Here is a 22,206-nt window from a genome sequence, read left to right on the forward strand (position 1 = left end):
AAAAACCTCGTTTGCTGATTGGCTGAGGACATGAGTTGAACTGTCAACAGAGCTGTCAACGGAGAGAGAGAGAGAGAGCGGCAATGATTTCAGTTTCATACTAAAAACGCGTCGTTTGGACACCGCAGTAGTTAGCCTATATATTACCGTAAGTGTTTTGAAAAATAATGTTTAATGAGTATTTACCCACACTAAAAATACAGTCAATTTAATCACTGTAATACGTTATTCAAGCATTGCGGAATTACTCGCCGCCCTTCCTCAATTTAACATAGCCTACCTGCACCGACAATGTCAACATACTTTGTTCCACCGTGGTGTAGTTTTATATTAGTGTAAACAAGGTGGGAATAACACTATAAACTGGATTATATAGTAAAGAGGGATAAGTAAATATGTATATCACACAGCGTAGTGCTCATCCAGTGTTTAAGCAGAACATTAACTGGTTAAAGTTTAGTTTAAAAGACAGATTTCATGGATACTGCTTCTAAATCATTTGCTTTATTTCACAGAATTGTAAATTGAATACTTTAGGCTCGTTGGTTGAATTTTTGGAGGTTGGTTTGTCAGAAAAAACATTTAAAGCATGATTTATTGTAGATTTAACTATTAAGCAAGTTAATTGAAATTTGATTGGTACTTACAGGTCTATTGTAGATCACTTTGTCATTAGACGATGTCAGACTGAAATATTTGTGGTTCACGTTTCTCTCAGTTTTCACAATGGGGTCCCTTCAACTAGCCACATAAGCATCTTGATGGCATTTAAAGTTTCATAAATCCCCCTCAACTTTTCCTTCCCAGACACTCCCAGAGAGGTCTTTGTGTGAGAAGAAATGTGACTGATTGCAAACCACACATAAATAACATTGTGCGTATTTTACTATGAGCAACGCTGAAAATTGACTGTCGGTAAAGTGACTTTACGTGTTTGAATGGAAAGTCTGGTTTCTAAGAGCAAGAGATGAAGAGTAAACTTTAAACAGACTCACATTTCTCTTAATGTCATTAAGTTTTATAGTTTACAGTTAACTGTCCTGGTTAACATTCATGCCTGACTACTCAACTGATCTTTTAAATCAGTCCGGCCTCAGTATGATGGGACAACAACGGGAGAGAACATCATTACTTGATGTGTTTATGTGTGTATAATACTGTATGTTAAGCTGGATGCCATGAGCAAAACTTCATATAAAGCAATGTTAGGGGAAGCCATCCATTGATGGGACAATGTTTGCATTTTCTTTAGTGTTTTAACCCTTAAATGAAATGTGACTTAAAACCAGACTTCACTTGTTATTATGTGCTCTTTTCTTCTTTTGTTTCAGTGTCTTGTAAGCCCTTTTGGGCTGGGCACTTCTGGTGCATGACACGTTAATAAAAAAATCAATCAATCAATCAATCATATGCAAATTGCAGAGCATGGTGAGAATTCAATTACACAACTAGTGTTGCACACAGCTTAATATGTAAGCAGAACTGCTGATCTTAGGAGTACAAGCCTGGTAGGCTAGAAGTGTTGTTTTTGTTTAAAATGATTGCCCAATTTTTCAAAGAATGTTCTCTTCAATGATTTGAATACAGTAATGAAGTTGATATAATTGCTGTTTGGGTGTGGTGCACTCCTGTTTGTTCTAATAGTTTGTAGATTGCTTTTTCTTTGCAAACAAATGCTGCAGTGGTACAGTTTCTATTATTAAATATGAATTGTTGACTGAAGTTGTATTTAGTCCTTCTGTGATTTCAGCTTCTGTTCTTAATTTTTCACCCAGTGTCATTAGAATTAGCAGTGGAGTTGAAATTATTATGAGAAGTCAAGGGAGTATGCTCACTCTGAGGAGTACAGAGATAAATGCATTTGTAAGGCTATGTTGGCAGCATAGTCCACTAAGAAGACACATTTCCCATTATATTTGGTGGCGGTGGAGGTTACTTGTTCCACTTTGCAGTTGTCACCAATCTCCAAATGCTTTTGCTACCTTCAGGTGACAGGAAATCATTCAATCTATAAGGAGGAGTTTTGGAAGATTTAGTGTTTGTTTGACCCTGACCCATTTCTACTACATCACCGTCTCCTCTGCAAACAGCAAGAATATAAGCCCTTAAAGTGTCCATGCCATAGTTTTTCAAAATCGGTTTTGTATTGAGACATGGATTAGTCAGGCCACTGACATGATTATAGTGTCAGCAAGTTTTGACAGACAGATCTTCAGACACATTTTTAGCCCTTAACATTTATTAGCTGTTTTCTTTTGTGGGAAGAATAATGAAAAAAAGGCCTGCTGTGGTTTGGGACATCATTGCAAAAATAATCCTTGAGTTATCACAGTAACAATGAACTAGACAAAGAGTTCTCTTGTTCATCTCAGCCCTCATCAAAGCTTGAGAGGAAAGTCCAGTGAAAGCACAGTGAGAGTGCTTAATTGTCAAGGCCCATTAAGGAGACAGTAAAGTGCCTTGGCTTTTTTTTACTCTGTATAAACGTCTCATTTAAAACACTAGAATCATAATTAGAGGCTCTCTTTGTGATTGGTCTCTAGAAAATCCCTCATTTGCTTAGGACTTCCTGCACAGATTTATGTCTTTCTGTTTTCATAAAGATAACCTGAAGACATGACAATGAAAAGGTTGAGCATAAAATTACAGAGGGAGTAAGAGAAGGGGATAAAGGCTGTGTGTCAAGACCGTAGGGGAGCAATGGCCGATGATTTAAACATTCCAGTGATTGAGTGTGCTAATCGAGTAACTAAACAGATGCCAACAGGAAGACTTTAGGATTGACTTTGAAGGTTTTGCGCGGTTTGCCATTCCTGACAGACAGCACTGTTTATTTAATTGGAGTGTCCTTCTGTCATTACCACAGGGTCATCGTCCCAGCACAACAGATGTTACAGTAACTAATGAGTAGCTGGGCTCACTTTATGAGGTTAAAGTTGAACCCTTCAGCTCCCTCATCTTTTTCAGCCCCTTCGTCCAGCCACACCCCTTCTTGAAGCACAAAGGGTCAACTTTAATCTGTTGCAAGGTTCTTTGTGCGTGTACACATGTGCATACATTGGTATGTCCATGTGTGTGTATATGTGTCAGTCAGATCTCTCATTTTGAATAACCTTGACCACCTGCTCTGTCTATATGAGGGTGGATATAAAGAAAAATTACCAACAAAAAAGCGCTGTCACATCATAACTTATAGCACAGTGACCGAAGGGGCTCATTTTCATTTTTTAAACATGTCCAACTTGGCTAACTGCCAATTTAGCTGTCCTTTTCCCTCCATCTCCACACTCTTTGCCCTGTATTTAGGCAGGGAAGATGTCCAACTCACCTCTCACTTCACGTGGAAACAGTAATCACATGTTCTGGCCTGGACATCCGCAATCAAGTAAAAGTTTCTCAAGCTATTCCAGGGAAATAAAAACAATGCGTCATCAATTAACCAAAGGGGGATTTTAGGAACAATTTCATAGATCATATAATCCTTAGATCAACATCTTTTGTAACTCTTTTGTTGAACATAGGCTGTTCCTGGCAATGGATTGAACCTTAACTGCAGCACTCAGTCAGTTAGCCGAGACAATTGCCTGAGGGCAACGTGACATTACCAAACAAGCATGCTCAGTGCTCACACTAAACAGTGTGGTATCTGCAAACAATGATTTAGTATCAGTAAGAAGAAATTCTTGCTTTGCTCAGTGTAGTCAGAAATGGCCATGAATTAATTTCTTTGGGACACGATTGGCTTTAGCAACAAATAATTGGCTATTCTCACATCAATCCAAACCCTTTCACCTGATTGTCTGCATAAGTTGCATGACTGCCATTGGTGTTTGTCCGCAGTATCTGAAAAGTAATTTCCTGCCGAATCAAGCTTAAATTTTTATCTACAGTATAGTTAATAGCTTAATCAGACTTAATCCATTTTCAAGTGGATTATTTGGTACTAATAACAGGTCATGAGATGTAGTTTTACTGTGGAAGGCTGGGATATTTAGACAAACATTCCAAAATACATGTACTTTATATCCTTGGGCAAATGCACACATGGAATAAAATCAGACAGCAGACTGGGCCTTTTAGGTAATATTATTTAATTTATCTTTCAGAGCATGTAATTACCTTGCTTGGCGGCCAGGGAGCCCACACTCTCATGCAAAATTGTGCCAAAACTTGTTAATCTCCATGTGGTTTTACTGACTCAACAAGACCCCCATTGAAGACGCACACCAAGGTTTTTATTACCAAATCCAGGAAATAAAACAATGAGGCACATTGATGCAACAGAAAGATTAACCACTGTACAACGTCAAAATTGATTGGAGGTCTGCCTTTGTCTTAAGACAATGTAACAGCAGGCCCACTAAATATCCTTAGCACAATGCAGTGGCCTCATTGCTGGAAACAGTGAATCATATTGGCACCCTGTTAAAGGACTGGTATTGCGGAAGACAAGAAAAATTAGCTATGGGACGGATTAGGGTGATAGTGGAGGCCCTCCTGTGCTGTTAAATTACTGAATTCTATCACCTCTCTTTATAAGTTATCTGAAAATTTGAAATTCACAACTCACTGAGCTAGTGTCATGAGGCCGAACCAGTTAGTATACCGCACTAGGAAGTCTAGTCAAATATGCTTTAGTATGGGACCCAGCACCATGCTGAGTGCATATGTAACTGCTGTAGGTTGCATTGTAGCGGGATGATGAGCAAAGCAGTACAATGGAAGTCTGCTGTTGCTGTTTTTCAACTTTTTCATCAGTCAAGTGGAGTTTCTTTGTTTTGGGCTTTTTTGCCTTTGTAAGTAACTGGCAGAGGGGCCAACAGGAAACAAGGAGAGAGAGAGGGGAATGACCTGCAGCATAGGTCCCTGGTCAGATTTGAACTAGGGACACTGCGATTACATGGCATGCGCTCTAACCACTCGACCACCAGGGTACTCCAAACTTTATATTTACCCTGTTAGGAAACATAGACACAATTTTACTGTTCTGAAACATCCTTTTGATGTCTCAACTGTGCAGCAGCAGGTTCTTCCCCTTCCCATGCTGGATCAGTCCAGTTCATAGACTGCTATATACTTGTCTCAAACAGCCATTATGCCAGGTAAAGATGGGGCAATTTGCATAATTCATTAAGTCATATTCCGACTAGGAGTAGATGAACATTGATAATGAGTTTTTATGTAAAGAGCTTCTGCATTATCCAGCAGGAGGTTAGAGGAGAATCTGGCCTTTAAGGAAAGATTAATTTCGATAGATCTAAACAACTTTTGGTGTATAAAATGTTTAAAATAGACTCAGTATTTGCAAAGTTAGTCAAAAAAGGCCATAATACCAGATTTTTAAGGGCTTCAGAGTTCCTGTCTTTGATTGTCCACAGGTCTGAAAGCAGTACGGGAGACATGAGTGGTACAATCCGACAGATCACTGTAACCACTGACCCGGAAACCCCATATTTCCTGCGAGTGGACTGGGCCGTAGACCTGGGCGCTGGGTTCACACTAGCTCTCACTGATGGCAGCTCTGCATGGATTGGAGAAGGTACAGTGTGGTTTACATGTAAAGATACAGTCATACATAAAGAATTACATAAATCTTTACGGGTCATTAGTGACTTAATCACACTATTGGCAAAGTTCTTAGGCCACATTTGCTGTGATTTTATCCATCATTTTAAACTTATAAGCACGACAAAGACTTGCATCTTTTCAGTGTTGACTAGATTTGGGTTGTCACCATTACCATTCATCAGGCTGTCCAAACTGTGTAGGCACCTGGTTGAATCCTGTCTCATAATATTGCAACTGTTGGTCCTTTAACTAGAGGGACAGCAATGACCTTGTTTTCATTCATCCCTCTTCACTCCTGTGCTGCAGCTTACAGGTGTATACCGTAGATTAAACTCTACAAGGCTTTTCTTTGTATATGCAAGTCAGTGTTCAATGTGTGTGCATGTGTGTGTGTGCTTACCTATGCACAAGAGTACGTTTTCTCTGGAGGGACACCTGGAACATAACTGCTCCCTAGTTTTCTATTGCTGTCCATCTGCAGAGCTGACAGGCAGAGATGGGGTTGTGACAGCTATGTGCGGGCTCCTAGGTCGTCAGTGTTTCTGTGTTTGATGTGTTAATTGGGACCCTCAACCCCTCGTGAGCAGCTGTGCAACAGCTGATGACATTCCCCTTGGTTTCTCTGCATGCTTCCCTTTAAATCGCCTTTCACGTGCACTCATGCGTTACTCTATAATTCATGTTTATAATTTTCTTCTGCAGTCTGCTATCACCTCTTTGCCCTCAGTCCAATTTATCTCAACTGTATGACAAAAATGAGAAAAATGCTTTCTTTGTGTCCAGTTTCAGAAGATGAGGTGACGAGGGAAGCCAATGACATGGGGGTTACAAGAGAGAGATATGTCAAGGATCTTCTTCAAGCACTAACAGGAGGTGAAGAGGAAAGAGGAGGGGGAAGGAAAGGAAGGAGAGTAGGCGACACAGGGGTGTATTCTTTCCAGCTCACTCCAGACCACTGTCATCTCGCATATCAGAAGATCTGCAATAGTGTCTCGGTGAGCAAAAACGTTGGGAAGCTTTTTATTATTATACAAGTTTGTATTTACATACATCACTCCTATCCGCATGCAGAACAGTATACACTGGGGTTTAGTTAACACAAGCTTTAAATGTTTAGGTTGTTAAAGTAATAAAATAAACTTTAAAACACACACACAAGCACACAAGGCTTTGTTCAGAAAATACAACAAATGTGGGGTTGCCTGGGAAAACAGCAGTTGCTACCTACCTTGCCTGTAGATCACATTGACATGTGTACATATTAAACTGCCTACCTCTTTTGCTGAGCAATGGCACCAGAGTGGACTGAAACTGCAGGTCTTAACTAACCGCTGCAGAAGTGTAACATCAGTGACACATTCAGGGATATATCATATTTATCAATATAATATAATAATATACCATCTAGCAGAGGACAAACTCAATAACTGAAGTGGATAGACAAGTGTTTATCTGTTTGTAAAAATCAGTTTTAGAAAGTTGTCATTTTTGTAGATCTATCAGTCGCTCACCCTTGAATTCCTCAACATCATGTACCTCTCCATCCCTATCATTGTTCCCCGAGGATAAATGCATCTAACGACATACAACAAAATAGAAAGGAAGTCTTCATTTTTACAGGGGGTTGTTAAAAAGATAAGGTTTATAGTCTATCCACATTATTGCAGAATTATAAAAGCAGTGCCTTCAGGCCTCTGTGGACAAAGCCACAGATCGAAATCACTCAGTTTGTTACCAGTCATCCAATAGCAATAGTAAGAGCTTGTGGTCTAATGACCACAGCTTGTAAATGTTAAGGGAAAAAGGTTCCAAGTTTGTTAAATGACGAGGTGGGGTTAACTTGCATTAATAAACATTAGGTTACCCACATGAAAAGCACATCCCTTGTTAAATTTCTGTAACAGTCATAGACAAAAATGAGAAATGTGTGGATGGATAGGCGTATCACATGCTGTGCTAAGGCGGTTCTTACACAGTTCACAGTGAGTGACAGGTTTGATGGAGTACGGGTCATGGTGCTTTCAGTGGATTTTGGTGTTATTCTTCCAAACTGTGAGAGCATGTGGTTGCCTCCAGGGAGCAGGTCACTTGGGGTCCTGTGACTGCTGTGAAGGAAAAGAAGACCAGAGGGAGAAGGCCAGGGGGTTATGAACACTGTAGAGACCATAAAACTCAGATTTATGGACAGGGCCGTTCCTATCTAACAATGTTAAACATCAGTTGATTAGAGCCTTTTCTTTTCTTTCTCCAACTCCCCCTGGCTTTTTTCCTCCTGTATAAGTGTGGGCTAAGAGTACAAGTGTGCCTACGTATGCATGTGTCTGGACATGTGTGCAGACATACTGTTGGTTTTAGAAGAGGTTGACTTGCTATCAGTGTTTGGTTGTTACACTTGACAAACAGGTTATTTCTACTGAATGGAAAGTGATCTCAGCCCATATTTCAATGGAGCTGTGATATTATCTAATTTACACAACACAGATTTCCTTTGATTTTGCAAATGTTTGTCAATCTTTTTCTCTCATTTCTACTGAATGGAAAGCGATCTCAGCCCATATTTCAATGGAACTGTGATATTATCAATTTTACACAACACAGATTTCCTTTGGTTTTGCGAATGTTTGTCAATCTTTTTCTCTCTGTCGGACACAGAAACATACAGAGACACATTTTTCAAAATCTGACTCATTCAGAGTTTTACTACAAGATATAATTTGATAGTCTAACTTCTAAAGGGCTGTTAGTTAATCAGTGGCTTACTGATATTGGCTACGAAGCGCAATTAATATATGTTATTATTGCTTAATCTACCAATTGTTTTACACAATTACTCGATAAATCATTTGATCAATAAAACCTCAGTAAATGATCAAAAACTGTCGTCACAACATCGTGGAATCCAAGGTGACCTCAAACATCTAATCAAACCAGACCAACACATCCAAATATTACATTTACAGTAATGCAAAACCATAAAACTCAACAGATTATAAAATTTTAGAGCATCGAACCAGAGAATGTTTTTAATTTTTACCTGAAAAATAACTTTTTATAAGTTAAGTTAAAATAAGTTTTTTAGTTAATTTTCTGTCGCTGAACTATTCAATTAATCAACTAATCGGTGCAGCTCTAGATTTATGTATATCATTGCACTTTAGGAAAAAATATATTCAGAAAATTAACCATGAAATGGAACAAACAAATAAACAGCAACCATCATTTGACGTTTGTATTCCATAAATTACAGTTTCATTGTTTTTTGTTTTTTCAATGCTTTGGTATGTGTATAGGTGGACATTTTTTGCTGCCAAAAGGAGAACTCAGACCACACAAACTGATTGACAGAGGTCCAAAGTTCTCCAGCCCTATCCATGTGGGCTTTCTTAAAAATGCAATCCATGCTCACATCACTGTAATCATCACTGTGTGCAGAGTGTGTGTGGTAGACACAAATGTAAAAACCCAGGGGGACTATTTACATTAAGTGCAAACTACTACTCTTGTCTAACACCTGCTTCTTTTCTTCTCTCTTTTCTTGCTATCTCTGCATTTTTTTTCCTTTCTTTCTTTCTTTCTTTTTTTTTAACACGTCAGAGGTTAAAAAGTGGAACATATTTTCCCAGCTGGATAATTTGAGGGTTCAGAAATGACCAAAAATGAGACACATTTCCTTTGGGAATAGAAGAAAGGAGTGTAGAGACAAAACAGGTGGTGAACTTAACCTGACATTAATATTTTATGAATATGACCCCAGAAGTTGTAATGATGAATGTAATTTGGGGTGGTTGCTGTTAAACGACTACTAAACAGGTGTTTTACATGGCATGTCAGACATTATCTCCTCCTTAATGTCTGTTTAAGTACCAATCTGTCATTCAAGGAAAAAATAAATGTTCTAGCAATGCCAATACAGGCCTAATACACTGATGTACACTGATTACATGATGGGGGATTTGTGGTTTGCTCTGTTGTTAATCTGTTGCCTCTTTTTTTGTTAATTGAAGAGTACAGCTTTGTTGGAATACATTTTAATAATGGAAGTAAAAAGCAGTAGTAAATTGCTCTCCAAGTATTCTAATATGAAATACTGTTGGAAACAAACAAAGACTTTTTAAAACTGTCAGTCAGTCTTTGAGTATCACTTACAGCTGAGTTTTTATTTCAGACCGCAACAATCTAGGGGGATTTAATTCTTGATATTTGTGGTAGCTGAAGCCACATAATTTTGGATGGGTCTGGGTAGATGCATTTGACATTGATTGTTCAGTGTTTTATGTTAGTCCAACAGCACTTGTATGGGGAATACAGCTGCGCAGAGGGACGCTACTCACATATTTCACTGGAGTTGTTCTCTTCGTCTCTGATTCTAATTATCCCAAATTCTGAAGTGTCAAATTATACAATATTTATTTTTTGGTTTGGTTTTGCATCACAGTTTGAATTTGTCAACATTACTTACAAACACTAATATTTGTAAATCATGCGTATATCATTTCAAAGTGTGAGGATTTTGGAACTATGAATTAAATATTATCTATGAATGAGGAAACAATTGATATAATCTACTAAAAGCAGATGCTGAACTGACAAAAGGTGCTCATACATGACATTATTAGGCAACATATTTCTTTTCTAGTAACCTTTTAAACTTTAACAACTTTAATTGGTTATTCATAGGCTTTTTTTCTACTTCTTGTCTTCCTGTATGTTGATTTTGGTGGTTTGTCCACATCTGGTCTTTGTCTCTCTTTCTATTTTGCAGCTTTACCACCGTGCTTGGTGGCACATCTAAAACCAGTCCCACTTCCCTCTGTCTTTTCTTTTTTCTTTTTGTTTACCATGCCAAACATTATCAAACCATGCATCAAACAACACTCATGGCCCTCTCCGCTGTTTTAAAATGCAGATCTGTGGAATTCACAGTGCATATAATTTGCAGTAATAATACCTTGTCAAATCGCAAGAAAAATTGCAAACTAGACATGAATGACTCATTTTTCAAACACATGATAAGAGAACTCTTTACTTGGGTTTCCCTCTGGTTTCATATAATGGATTCCCAGTGAAATGAAGCTCAGCCTTTGATTCACAGATGCTGAATATGATTTGTTATGCCACTTGGTTCTTGTACTGACACAGTTGTAGTATTGACATGTAGGGCTGCAAATAATAAACATATTCTTATTAATAAATCTGTAGATTTTGAAAACTCATTCATTGTTTGTTACTGTGCAAACAGAAATAGAAACCTCAAAATTCGAATGTCTTTAAATTGTTTGTTTTGTCCAATGATCAATAATACAAAAACAGGAAAAAGCAGCAAATCCTGTTGAATCAGTGAATGTTTGGCATTTTTGCCTAATAAATGACTCAACCAATTTCCTGATGACTAATTAACTAAAAATGGCACTACTGGTGGCCCATAGCCTGTATGAAAACTATGTAACATAGGACCTTGCCTTATGTTATTTTCCCCCTAAATTAAGTGATTGGAATAAAGTTTAGTATATTTTTTCTCTTATCTGATACTGTGCCACAGCATGCCTGATGATTGTGGGAACCTTTGTGTTATCAGGGACAGACTGGCTGCTGTTGCCCCTTACTGCCTGCGCTTTATCTGGCCTCCCGCCTCTGCTCAGTGGATGACGGAGCTGATATTATAAGGGGAGCTTTGTGTTTTCTGTGCCCACACTGTGTTATGGTATCGCCTTCACTGGGACTGTGTTCTTTTGGCTTTGTCTTCCACACCTACATCCCCTCTTCTCCACGGGTTTGACCTTATGGTCTCCCTAGTTGTCTGGAGACACACACACAAACAAACAGTTAGACCACACACATATTGTAATGTTTGACAAATGTATCCTGGAACCAAGATTTTACATTCACAACTTTTGTTGAATCTAACACCCAGGATTTTATGTCCTCTTTTATGTGATGTAGATAATTCATTATTTCCCTATATAGATTCTTTAGAGATTAAAGGTCATGAACTTAGATGACCCACATATGTACTGTAGGATGCATCTCTTCTGAGTGGTCTTTACCAGTGATCTTTAAATTGTCATATTTTGGCAACTCTTAGGTATAAAAATCATACGTCCAATTTCGTTAGAGGCTAAAACAACTGTTATGAACAATTTCACTATTCTATTGTTCGCCTATTTTAAAGTAAATAACAGTAGAAAAAGGTGGCAATGAGTCGTGGATCACAGACAAATTTCAGACTGACCACCCACATGTTGGCAGCGGCTGGCAACAGTGTGCACACTGTTCTTTAAGTTTATCTCTGTGTCTCAGGAGAGAAGCAGAAGCTCAAGAAAATAAAGACAGCTGTTTTGCTATTTCCCTTCATTCCGAAAGGAGCTTTAATCAGTTTATATGATCCTTCACTGATATTTAAAAAAAATAGCATGCTGCTTGGCCACATTTTCCGATGTATATCTTGTGTAGTGCATCCTTCCTCTTTTACACAGCACGGTAAGTTAGAGATAAACTTTTGGTTATGTGGAATTCACATGTTTACAGCAGCAGGTTTTCTCAGAAACCCTAAAAGCAAAGACGGTAAAATACACAACATTTGGTATTTAAAAGTAGAAGTAGATGAAATAAACAGATGCTGAGTGTCATTTACCAATCCGGTAAATATGGGTTATGCTACCATCAGTTTAGACCTCTATATCTGGTGTTTTAAACTGGTAAAATCAGCACAGCACTTCAGTAGAGAAGTAGAGACCAATCACAGAGGCAGAATGGTGCAGGTCAGGAAGATTTATAAGGTTGAGGTGAAGATAGAGGGAAGGTTTGAATTAAGGTGCAGTAAGATCAGAACCTAGTGTCACTCTGCATGTGTGCATATACTGTAGATAGTAATATGTATATTTCACTGTATCATTGAGTGTAGAAATTAGAACTTGTACACCATTTTATAAATTCACAATCATGACCAAGCCAAACATTGCCCATTCTTACTGGGCTTCTATCCACACTAATCTCACCATTTTGTATCACTGGTGGACCACCTTACACAAACACTGAGTCAACTAGTCTATGACTTATGAAGTCACACACAGATTTCCTCTAAATCCTTGAGAGGAGCCTGCATTGGATCACTGTGACATCCTTATGTTTCTCTAGATTTTTATGAGTTCTTAGGAGCTTCATCCTCCTTAGATCCTGGGTGGTCTCCTCTGTGTCCCAACTCCATTAAGAGAGCTTTTGTTAAATCACTGATTTACTTGATGTGATCAGGCCAGCCAGTGGCAGCACTGAAACTGAACAAGCTATTACAAAAGAGCTGAGATGGCCTAGACAACTTGTACAAAAAGATTCACATTCTCCAGTATATTATTAAATGATATTTAATGAGGTCTTACCCTTTGAGCAGTCACTGTCTGTGGTAATTTAAATGTACCAAAAGCTATTTTTTACTGCTAGTTTTCTCATCTCATGCCTGAAAACCACATAAGCGCAAAATAAATGGTGTATGATATCAGGTAATAGGGTAAGAATTGCTGTTGGTTTCATTAAATAGAGCATTTTATGCAGAGATGTTGCAGAAAAGTTTATATTGAGAGAGTGAGTGGGATAGAGAAAATAAAATTTGACACTGAGAGAAAGACACTACCAAAGAATAGAGGAAAGACTGAGACAGCTTTGCAAAGCAAATGTTCACTTATTGTAACATGTTCATGTTCACCTGTGGAGCGGAAAAAACAGCTGTGTGGCCTGCCAGGACAGCATCAGCTCGGGACAAAAATGACAACTATTTTATGAGAGCGTTTGAAGATGGCGGCTTTATTACAGTGGGTCTGCAATCTCAACACAGCCCACTAAGATTTAGCACCTCATCACCTTCTGGTTTCCCAGTGCATCACTAGCTGCACCTCTGTGTGTGTGGGTGTGTGAATGGGAGAAGGGTGTTGTTGCTGGAGGAGGGGCGTTTTGACAGGTATCTCCAAGGCAACAAGCAAACAAAGATTGTGTATTTTGTTGAAATATTTGGCATGGCAGCTTTGATGTTTAAATGTTAAATCTAATTGTAGCTAGTGCACATTTTGTCCTAGATTCCTCATTCATTCATTTCAGTTTGATGATTCAAACTGGACAAAATGTTTAAAGGGTTCCACATTTATCTTTAGCCCACAGCAATGCCTCAGTCCTGCTCTGTGACTAAGTGCCAAAATGCAAACCAAATGAGGAATGTTTTATTACATCTGAAGCTTGCCTGTGATTGCCTGTGTGATGAAAGAGCCACTGACAAGAAGCAACGGAGAGGAAACAGTGTGTTCACTTGAATAGTTTACTGCTGACTGGTGAATATATCCTGTATTTCTACCAGACAGAAGAGAGTACCTCATCATCACATAATGTCTCCCACCTCAAAGAAAATGTGATGTAATGGCTCGTGGCACCTTCATATGGCAGAGGCTCTTGGGATGGCACAGAGGTGCAAATGCTCACTGAAATTTCACTGTTCACAGGTTTTGAAAGTTACTTTAGATAAGATTTCCAGATTTTTCCCTCATCTCCATCTATGTATTTGTTTCCCCACCCCTTACCCATGTCAGGGTTGGAGTGCCAGATGTCCTTTTCCCTGCTAACTTTCTCTGTCCTTCTCTTAGAGGATCTCCAAGTATTCACAGGGCAGCTGGGAGATACAGTCTTAAATCTGTCCTGAGGACTCCTCCCAGTTGAGCGTGTTCAGTACATGTCCAAAGATAAGCACCCAGAGGTCATGCTTACTGTGTGCCATGAACTACCTTAACTGTCACCTGTCAATGCAGAGGAGGAACAGTTCAGTTCTGAGGTCCTTCCTCATTGCTGAGCTCAGCAATTCATGAGGATTGAGGCCAACTACCCTGCAGAGATATTTTTATTATTATTATATGATGCAAAATAACTGTAAAATCAGTTTATAGAAACAATGTAATGTGATTAATTATCCAGTCTAATTAGATCTTGCTTTCTCATTTTTCCTCTCCTATTTTTTCTCTTCTTCTCCTTCATCATTCAGGTGCACTTGGGCTCTGCAGAACTTCAGCCAGCTCCAGACCCTCTAGAGTTGAACCGGGAGATGATTGGCCAGTCTCTAAAGCGCAGCACAGACCTGGAGACAGAAAACTGCCAGCTACTAGAGGAGAACCGTAGACTAAAACAGCACCACCAGCAAATACACAAAGAGTAGGTTTAAGTAAAAAAGCAACACTGTGTTTTGTGCTGGTGGATTAATATGTATGTGTATCAAATAATATGATGTGATGAAGTTCCAATGGCAAATATCTAGACAGAAGATATTCAGTGCTGGTATTTGTTTATTGGTTGTATTGATTTCATGCAAACCCTCTTTTTAACTCACACTACCAACTGTTTATATGCACTGTCACAGAGTATGACATCATCACTGGTCGCTCATCTGAACATTTCCACCCAGAGTGGTTCCACCCAGTGTTGCAAACTGGGCTTGTGACTTCTGGGAACTAATGATTCACTTGTATGTCTTTCATTTTATATATCCCTGGTGGTTGACCTATATTCAAATAGCATTTTTTGTGTAATTGTTTATCTGCTGGTCGATGAATGCAGTATTGCCAGAGACAGAAAATGAGGGTGACTTATGTCTGAGCAGGGTGGAGACACTTGAATCGTTTCTCATAGCAAATTAATTCAGACTGCAAACAAACATGAATCTTCAGATTTTAAACATATTTTATGCCTATACCTGTGTGTCATACATTGTGTGTATTTATGCATGTATGTGCATTTCTCACCAGGCTGGAGCAGCAGGTTCAGGACAAGGAGGTGTTAGAGAGCGAGCTATACTCTCGTTTTGTCATGGTGATAAACGAAAAGAAGGCCAAGATCAGAGGCCTGCAGGATGTTGTCCGCCAGCTCCAGAAAACAGATGACAAGCAGAAGGGACAATGGTCTGCAGACCTTTTGTTATTCTTTGGCACATCTGTCTTGCTGATTTAATATGCAGTGATGAGTGAATAATGTTTTTATTCTACACTAGGCTGGATTACTGGGCAGAGCTAGCATCTGTCCCAAGGCATGTATCTAGTCACCTAAGTCACTAATCAAAGATAAGAATTTGCCCCATTATCAGGCATATATTTCTCATGCATTTCTGTGTATTTTAGGTCTTTATACAAACAGATTTGATAAGTCCAGGTATGGGTCCTATCAAATGCTAGCTAACAGTTATTACCTTAAATGCAGACTTACAGTACTCATTTTACTATTACATTCATTGATATATGGGTAGTATTCACAAGGCACAGTGTAATTGAGTTTTACTTTAATTACTAATTTAAAAAGTTTCCCAAAAAGAAGATACTACAAAGAAAATGCCTCAGACAGGAAACTCCCATACTTTCATCTGATTACAGAAACAATTGTCCCAATTGTGTCAAAACATCAATTTCAAATTTGTACATACCTACATGGCAATTTGGTCATTACTGTTATTTAGGTGGTTGACAGGGTTACATTTTAATTGTTTAAAAAATAACATATCAATCATGAAAAAGAAGAGTCAACGAATATTCATATTTCATGAGAAACGTGCAGGTTTCTGTTTAGTAGGTCACCACAGAGCTGTCAGATCTGCCACTCCTGATTGTTATAGAACATAGACGGTGGCTAATTTATTGTTTTATATCCTCCGTCTTTGTAATTACCTACATACAGGCTTTGCAAGCATAGTAAATTGTGATGCTGTATTTTCTAAAGCATATTCATTTGTTAACTACTTCTTCTTTGGTTTTTCATAGTTTCTCTCTCTCTCATTTTCTTAAGTGACAACGACACAGCTCAAGTTGAAGACGGCAGTCAGGACAGAAGAGAGGAGACAATTCAGAGCATCCATCTATCACTGGAACCAACCATCCTCATCACAGGTGTGTGTATTTGTGTGTTTTATCAGTGGGGAAACTGCCCCTAAGCCACGTAACGAAATTCTCATGAGTAATACAAAAAGTGTTTCTCTCTCTGCCTGCGTCAGGATTTGTTGCAACAACAGTATGAAGACAATAAAACAATGATAATAATCAGACTGAAATATCTTGAGCTCTAATTACTCAGAGTGAAATAACAGGCTTTTCTCAATGGTAAGGTAGCTCCTGACCGATGCTGTTTGCTGTATGTTTGTCAGATTGCACGTACAACTGTGTGTATGTTGGCTAGCCATATAAAAAAAAAACTTTTAGAGTCTTAAAAGGTTTCCTATCTCGATATTGCAGGTACTTGAAGTCTCTCCCTTTTTTAAATTTTTTTTTAGTCAAAGGTATCAATACATCTTCAGGTACAATGACACAGACATATATGTAGGTACCCAGGAAAAATAATAAAATAGAATATTGATAAAATAATATAAAATTTACATGTATACAATCTTTGTCTACACATTATACATATGGTACCCCTTCCAATTCCACTATAGAAAACAAAAGAAAAGCCAATGTATCTTGTACCCAAAAAGTGGTTTCTCATCCTTATCTTGTTTGAATCCTTTCAATTCCAGTGAATAAACAAAGAAACATAACTATCCAGAAAGGAAGAAACAAATAAATAAAGGTGCTTGTAGCGGTTTGACTTCATATCATTACATGAATCATTTTAGACTTTCTCAAAGGTCACCTTCTAAGAAATGTATTGTTGAACCATCAACACATTGGGCTCCAACTCACTCACACATGCACCATGTCTTGATGGAACAGGGTGTGTACGTATTGAACATGGCAAATTTGTGCTCATTCCCGTTACTCCTTATGATGTCATAGGTCACAATCTGGCACAGTAATGATGCAGACTGTTAGTAATGCGTTTGAGTTTTAACCTATAGCTGATTTTACTGTCCAAAAAAAGTGAGTTGAAACTACTTGATTATGTAAGCAGGGGGTTTGAACATAAACTTAAAAGCACACACAAGCAGTGTATATACCCTCGGGTGGCCGGATTCTGAGAAACACTCGTCAGTGAGTCATAAACCCACCCAGCAAAGTCTGCTCTGATTGCTTCAACACGGCCAGCTGTGAGGTGGTCTTCCCCTTCCTGCATCATGCAGAGCCAGCGTGACGTCAGATCTGCTGAGTCATACCCCCCGTACTACAGCACTGCACTCTGTTGGGATGTCCCACTGATCACTCTCTCAATGGCCATGTTTGTGTCCAGAGCCAAACTCAAGCCACCCCGAGAGGATAATATCGTTGCAAAACACACAGATGTTGTAGTGACTTCAGCAGGTTCTATTATTTTGCTCTCACTTTTTGCTCTTTCTCCCACTTACAAACATACGAACTCACACCTCCCCCCGGTGACTTCAGTAAAGATGGATGGAGGTTGTAGATTGTGCTGTGTTGGTTCAATATAGGTCTTGGATGTGTGCATGTTGTTATATTTAAACTGAACTACTTGTTCAACAAATCAGTATCTGGGCGTTCTTGAGCACTGTGGTGGACATAAGCCATACTTAATAATGTTGATGGCTGTTACATTATGCTAATAGATGTCTAATGCATTGTTACTCCTTTTTGTTTTTGTTGTGCAACTATAGTCTGGTAACCACAGTGACAAATTAATTCACAGCCACCTTCATGAAATTCTAAGGACATGAAACATACAGTATGCGCCACAATAATCTTGTTAGTAAACATACAAATAATTTTAACTTATTTCAATTGGAAACCTCACTGACGTCACTGTTGTGTTCTATGTGAGGACCCACCCATTTAACTATTAAAGAGTTCGACCCAGATATGAAACTGTATGTTCAATAGCACACTGATGTTTGGAAATCTATCCAAACTTTACTGACACAACTCCCCTGTGACATGCTTGGCCCCAGTCAAACCTTCATGCCCCAGGCTGTGTTTTCATATTGCTGAAGCCTGATAAGAGAGAGTAATGACTGAGCAGAAATGGTGACAAAGGAAACGCTCTCTCTTTGACCTATTCCCTCCAGGTTTAGCACCTGATAGTGACAACATAGGAAACATATCACTCACAACGGGGCGACAGAACATAAAAGAGGCAGAGATGGAAGTCAGAGGATAAAAGGAAAGGCAGTGCGCATCAACGGATGAGAGGGTATCAGTGCTCTGAGAAGGAGAGTAGTAATGGAAAAAAAATTAACTGATCTGCTCTTTATTTATTTTGTTGTAACTATCTACAGTAGCATTAACTTTATCATTCACATGATATGTTTTATCTCTTCACCAGTTCATCTAAAATCTTCAAGGTATTTCTTTTTATCTAACACAACTGCTCAATCTTTCGATCTTCAAATTTGAATAGGCTAGCAGCAATGTTAAAGGGCAAACAGGTGTGTTTGTATGTTTGTCCCTATATAAATGATTGCAGTGTGACCCAGCTTGTGTGGAATGCCAGATCTCAATTCCCGATAAAGGTCACAGGACATCAGGGTTGACCAGGGTTAACAAAGGTTATCTAAGATAAAATGCCCTGAAACTGCCACAAATGTGCCACGGGTGTAATCCAAAAATTTAGAGCAAGACAAGAGATCAGCCTGCATGCACTTAGAGGCGATTGATGAACTTACAGTTTAGTTGTTTTATTTTTAACATAGACTGTAAAAAAAATAAATAATGTGGACCGTGTGATGTCAACCATTGGTTTTCTGGCATTTTGACCATTGCCATCTTGGATTTTTGGAGAAAGAAGTGATCATATTTGGACAAAATGCTGGAACTAACCCTAACTCTAGCTGCTAGCCTGGTTAGTATGGTGCATTTGCAGTCTATGGTTTACTGTGATAATACTGATGCTAATTTTAGTTTGCAAAAAACGGGCTTAAAAACATTAAAACAAAATGCAATTACCGGAAAAACTGAACATGCAACGCCTTAGAGGGCCTTCTAATACAACCAAATACTGAACAAAACTTTTTTAGGTGACCAAAATATTACAATTAGTTTTCATGAACTGAAAACACATTGACATAGCAATGGCAACGCCTCTGTGAATCTGGGATCACACCACGATTTAACCAATGTTGTCATCATGTTAGCAATTTGTGAATCATAGTGTAGCCACACCCTAAAGCCTACCCTTGTTTGTCGTCTATTTTACACTAAATGGGACCATAATTTATGTAATAAACATCATGATGTATTGTAGAAGACTTTACACTAGCAATTGAGACCATAACCTTGTTAGGAAACTGTTTACTGAAGTAATAAATCAAGTGAGAAGGAGAGTCATTTTCTTCCATATAATCAGATTTCTTTTTTGGAGCCAGTGTAGTCGCCCCCTGCTGGCGACTACACAGTTTTAATTCACTTCCGCATTGGCTTCACTTTTTAGACCCAGAGCTACCCACTTGATTTTGAAGCAATTGGCATCTCATACTTTTACCAAATATGACTGATGTTTGATTTTTTGACTGTTTTCTGATGTGTGTGTACATACTGTGTATAGGTCGTGATCTGGTGTGCAAGGGCATCCCTGTGGACCACACTTTTTCTGATGATGAGGATGTACAACCAAGACAAAAGCGCCAGTTGCTTCACTCTCCAAGCCGAGAACCTTGTGAACCTTCTGAATAAAATCACACTGGTTCTTAAAGATGTTTGGGGAGCCTTCACATACAGCAGTTGTACATGGACAATACTGAACTCATAGAATTTAAGAGAAAACCAAATTAACATCATGCAAACTTCTTGCTTATTGTTGTTTGAGTTAAAGAATTAGCTTTTCCATGTGTCCCAAAACCTATTTTAACAGTTCACGATAAAACATGTCATGTCAGGTTTAATGGTCCTGTGAAACATTTTTCTCAAATTTCATTCATGACTGTTTTCAGTTTCAGCATTCAGAAACGTCTGTCTAAACCACTGTGGTAACGGATGTGGGTTGCCCTACTGAATTTTTATCCCCTCCTTCCAAATGTTGAATCATCACTTTGTCGTCAACATTGGGGTCACAGTAAAAACCCACTAGTGCAGAATGTCTGCCACTTCCCATCATCCAGTGGTCACACCTCTGGCCTGTTTTGCATAATATATTTTTCTCTTTATCTCACGGTATTGATTGTATTATTCATTAGGGACATATTCCTCCTGCTGGCCTTGACTACAGAAGTGGTCTTAGATGTTGAGGTCTTTAGTTGCTAGACTAGTTACTAGAATCTCCTAATAAATAAGATGGATTAAATGCATAACATGATATCTTTGGGGTTTGTAAAAATGTACTTTGTAAAAAACAAACACAATGTTTTTTCATAGTCTATGAATTGTATTTAACCTTGTTAACACCTCTGAGTTTCCCTTGGGATTGTGGCTAGAATTTAAAAGATATTTCTCACTGGTGGGTCTGAGAGAGTTTAAGAGATTAATCAACCTCTGTTAATGTTTGGTTTTTCAAAGGTGTCTCCTGTTCGCAATGTCCGGCTTAAACATACAATGTTGTGAGGTCTTTTCTCACTCAGCAGCTGGATGTTCTCTCATACTGATACACTATGACTGAATGGCCACAGATTCTTGGACTTCTGCCTTTTACAACTGCAAATAGGCTTAGACAGACACTGCATGTTGGGTTTGTGCTACTGCTACACAAGAGTCTGAAGAGCAACATTTACTGTATGTCTGAAAAAAGCATAAATAAATGTTTCATATCTTCAGATTAAGTTTCAATGTGTGTTGCTTTTGCATGATATCAGATGCCATCATGTCATTAATCAATGTTACATATAAGATTACCTCTCATTTGTTGTAGCAACACTTCCTTTAAACCCATGAAGTTCATAACATCCTCCCTCAGCTTACATTTGGGTGTTGGCTGGCAAATAAACAACACTGAAAATGACTGCAATGTTGACTGTCGCTGAATCCAGCTCAGCACTGAGAGCAAAAGCTTGTGAGCTGCAGTAAAAACATTAACCTTTTTAATTTTCATCCTTGCCTTTGTCTCTAAATCAATAACGCAGGCTACATAGGCAAAATACACAATGCAATTCAGTCTTGGTTTTTATTCAGACAATGAACTGTCTTTCACAAAGTAAGGGTATTTATTTTTTGATATTCCTATATTTCAATTCTCTACTCCTTTCCTATCTTAGCCTTGCTTTCTCTTTGTCTGGTCTCCACCCTTTTCCTTAATCAATAGATGACAACCAGGAATCATTAACATGATTAAAGAAAGAATCTAAGGCTATTGTGACAAACAGGTTTTCTTCATCCTTCTCCAGCAATGTCACAAACTCCTTAAGACCAGTCAACCCTCACCTCGATTCACACAACCAAAACAATGACAACTGGGCAACAGAGTCCTGGAGGTGTCCCCAGATTTGATACCAGATTTTGTCCAAGATTGTGAAAGCAATTTTCAGAAAGCCAGAGCATGTTACTGCCATCTGGTTTGCTTTAACAGTGACAATTACCTGCCACAACTCTCATGAGAGACTAGCTGCTTGTCTCTTATCTTGAATAAATCAAGAGATGAACAAATTGTCACCATCATTTCCCAAACACCCCACACTGTATGTTCAAAGTGCTGCCGTAAAGACTTGGCTTGGATAACTGTTAGTGGCGATGTGATAACAGACACTTAACGCCCTGCAGTGCTTCCTCGGGAACCGATGCCATTGCTGCTAATGACTTGGAGAACATAGAATCTGGACCC

General features: G+C 38.6%; 1 protein-coding gene across 1 annotated transcript; it reads left to right on the plus strand.

The window, feature by feature from the left end:
• The first annotated feature begins 24 nt into the window (after positions 1-24).
• LOC128364596 (DNA repair protein XRCC4-like) lies at positions 25-21,225 on the plus strand. Its single transcript, XM_053325160.1, has 7 exons — positions 25-148; positions 5,379-5,539; positions 6,352-6,563; positions 14,582-14,748; positions 15,339-15,491; positions 16,366-16,466; positions 20,005-21,225. The coding sequence occupies exons 2-7, from the start codon at positions 5,401-5,403 to the stop codon at positions 20,130-20,132; spliced, it is 900 nt and encodes a 299-aa protein (XP_053181135.1). The 5' UTR covers positions 25-148; positions 5,379-5,400; the 3' UTR covers positions 20,133-21,225.
• The last annotated feature ends 981 nt before the right edge of the window (positions 21,226-22,206 follow it).

This window comes from Scomber japonicus, chromosome 9 (assembly GCF_027409825.1).
Source record: "Scomber japonicus isolate fScoJap1 chromosome 9, fScoJap1.pri, whole genome shotgun sequence".
NCBI classification, from domain to species: Eukaryota; Metazoa; Chordata; class Actinopteri; order Scombriformes; family Scombridae; genus Scomber; species Scomber japonicus.

Bases quoted from the DNA above. Each gene is read 5' to 3' on its own strand.
- LOC128364596 (XM_053325160.1), top strand. From the start codon at position 5,401: ATGAGTGGTACAATCCGACAGATCACTGTAACCACTGACCCGGAAACC. The intron at 14,749-15,338 runs GTAGGTTTAAGT...ATTTCTCACCAG, and splicing joins CACCAGCAAATACACAAAGA to GCTGGAGCAGCAGGTTCAGG. The intron at 16,467-20,004 runs GTGTGTGTATTT...TACTGTGTATAG, and splicing joins ACCAACCATCCTCATCACAG to GTCGTGATCTGGTGTGCAAG.